This window comes from Austrofundulus limnaeus, unplaced genomic scaffold, assembly GCF_001266775.1.
Source record: "Austrofundulus limnaeus strain Quisiro unplaced genomic scaffold, Austrofundulus_limnaeus-1.0 Scaffold913, whole genome shotgun sequence".
Classification (NCBI taxonomy): domain Eukaryota; kingdom Metazoa; phylum Chordata; class Actinopteri; order Cyprinodontiformes; family Rivulidae; genus Austrofundulus; species Austrofundulus limnaeus.
In genome coordinates, this window is record NW_013953315.1 from 21,819 (window position 1) to 22,958 (window position 1,140).

At 33.9% G+C, this 1,140-nt stretch overlaps 1 protein-coding gene across 1 annotated transcript in view; it reads right to left on the minus strand.

The window, feature by feature from the left end:
* The window catches only part of tmem176 (transmembrane protein 176), a gene marked incomplete at its 5' end in the record, with an annotated part of 14,360 nt that extends 13,327 nt beyond the window's left edge, over positions 1–1,033 (minus strand). Inside the window, 1 exon segment of the mRNA XM_014029488.1 lies at positions 905–1,033. Coding sequence (XP_013884942.1) covers positions 905–1,030 — 126 coding nt within the window.
* Between the last annotated feature and the right edge of the window lie 107 nt (positions 1,034–1,140).

A 1,140-nucleotide genomic window follows, 5' to 3' on the forward strand; every position in this document is an offset into this window, starting at 1 on the left:
TTACAAAGTCTAATTCTAACATAAACAGAATAACATGGTACACTGTCTGACTGACTAAAATAAATTGTTCAAGTGTACATTTTATTAAAATTTGGGAGTCAGACCAAGTCCAAATAACTAAAGAGTCTTAATAATACAAACACAATAGTCTTTAAACTGTTTTTCATGTCTGATCTAAAGAATTTGAGCCTTCAGGTAAAACAAACCATTATTATTTATAGATAAACATACTGTATATACTTTGTATATAAGTCAGAATGATGAGTCAGGAGAAAACACATCATCATCATCCTCACAATCTGACTATGAGGACTGAGTCCATTTAAAACCCTGAGGAACTGAATTTAGTTCTTAAACGATTGTCTTGGTAAATTTTAAAATAGTATAGAATCTCTAGAAAAAAAAACTGTCATTAAAAAATGAGTGAAAGATGTTATATTTTTGTTTTTTTTTCTTCTCCCACACAGCTGGCACTGACTCCTGATTTGTTTTAAAACCAGTGTATTCCTTAAAATATTTTTTAATTCTGTCTCAATCATTATCTGCTGGCTTTATTAAATAAATAACTTTTGCTGTGAGTCATTTCATGTGAAAGAATGCAGGATTTTAATGGCTGATTAGATTTGAATCTGGACTGGAACTGGATTTATGATTTGGACTTGTTTTTTTTTTCTTTTGTAGAATCCTGAGATGAATATTGTTATAACTGGCACAATATAAATAAATTGAACTGAATTTATGTGAATTAAAAGCAGCATGTTTTTCACACATACAAATCTAAAACCTTCCAAGTCTTGACTGGATCATCAACTACTGTATTTTAAAAACACACCTCAGTTTGCTTCTATAGACAATTGTTCACAAAGAGTTTCTCATTAAAGAGTTTAAATAAATGTAAACTCACCCCCAAACACTTGGGCTCTCCTTTCTGTATGGCAGCACGCAGAGCCTGCTGTCTGCTCGTTAGCTTCACAGCATTGACATCTTCCAGCACCTGAACCGTCAGATCCCTGCAGACTGACACTGCCATCACCTGCTGAACACATTCATATTTCTAGTTCCATCTTCCATCCATCCATCCATCCATCCATCCATCCATCCATCCATCCATCCATCCATCCATCCATCCATCCATCCATC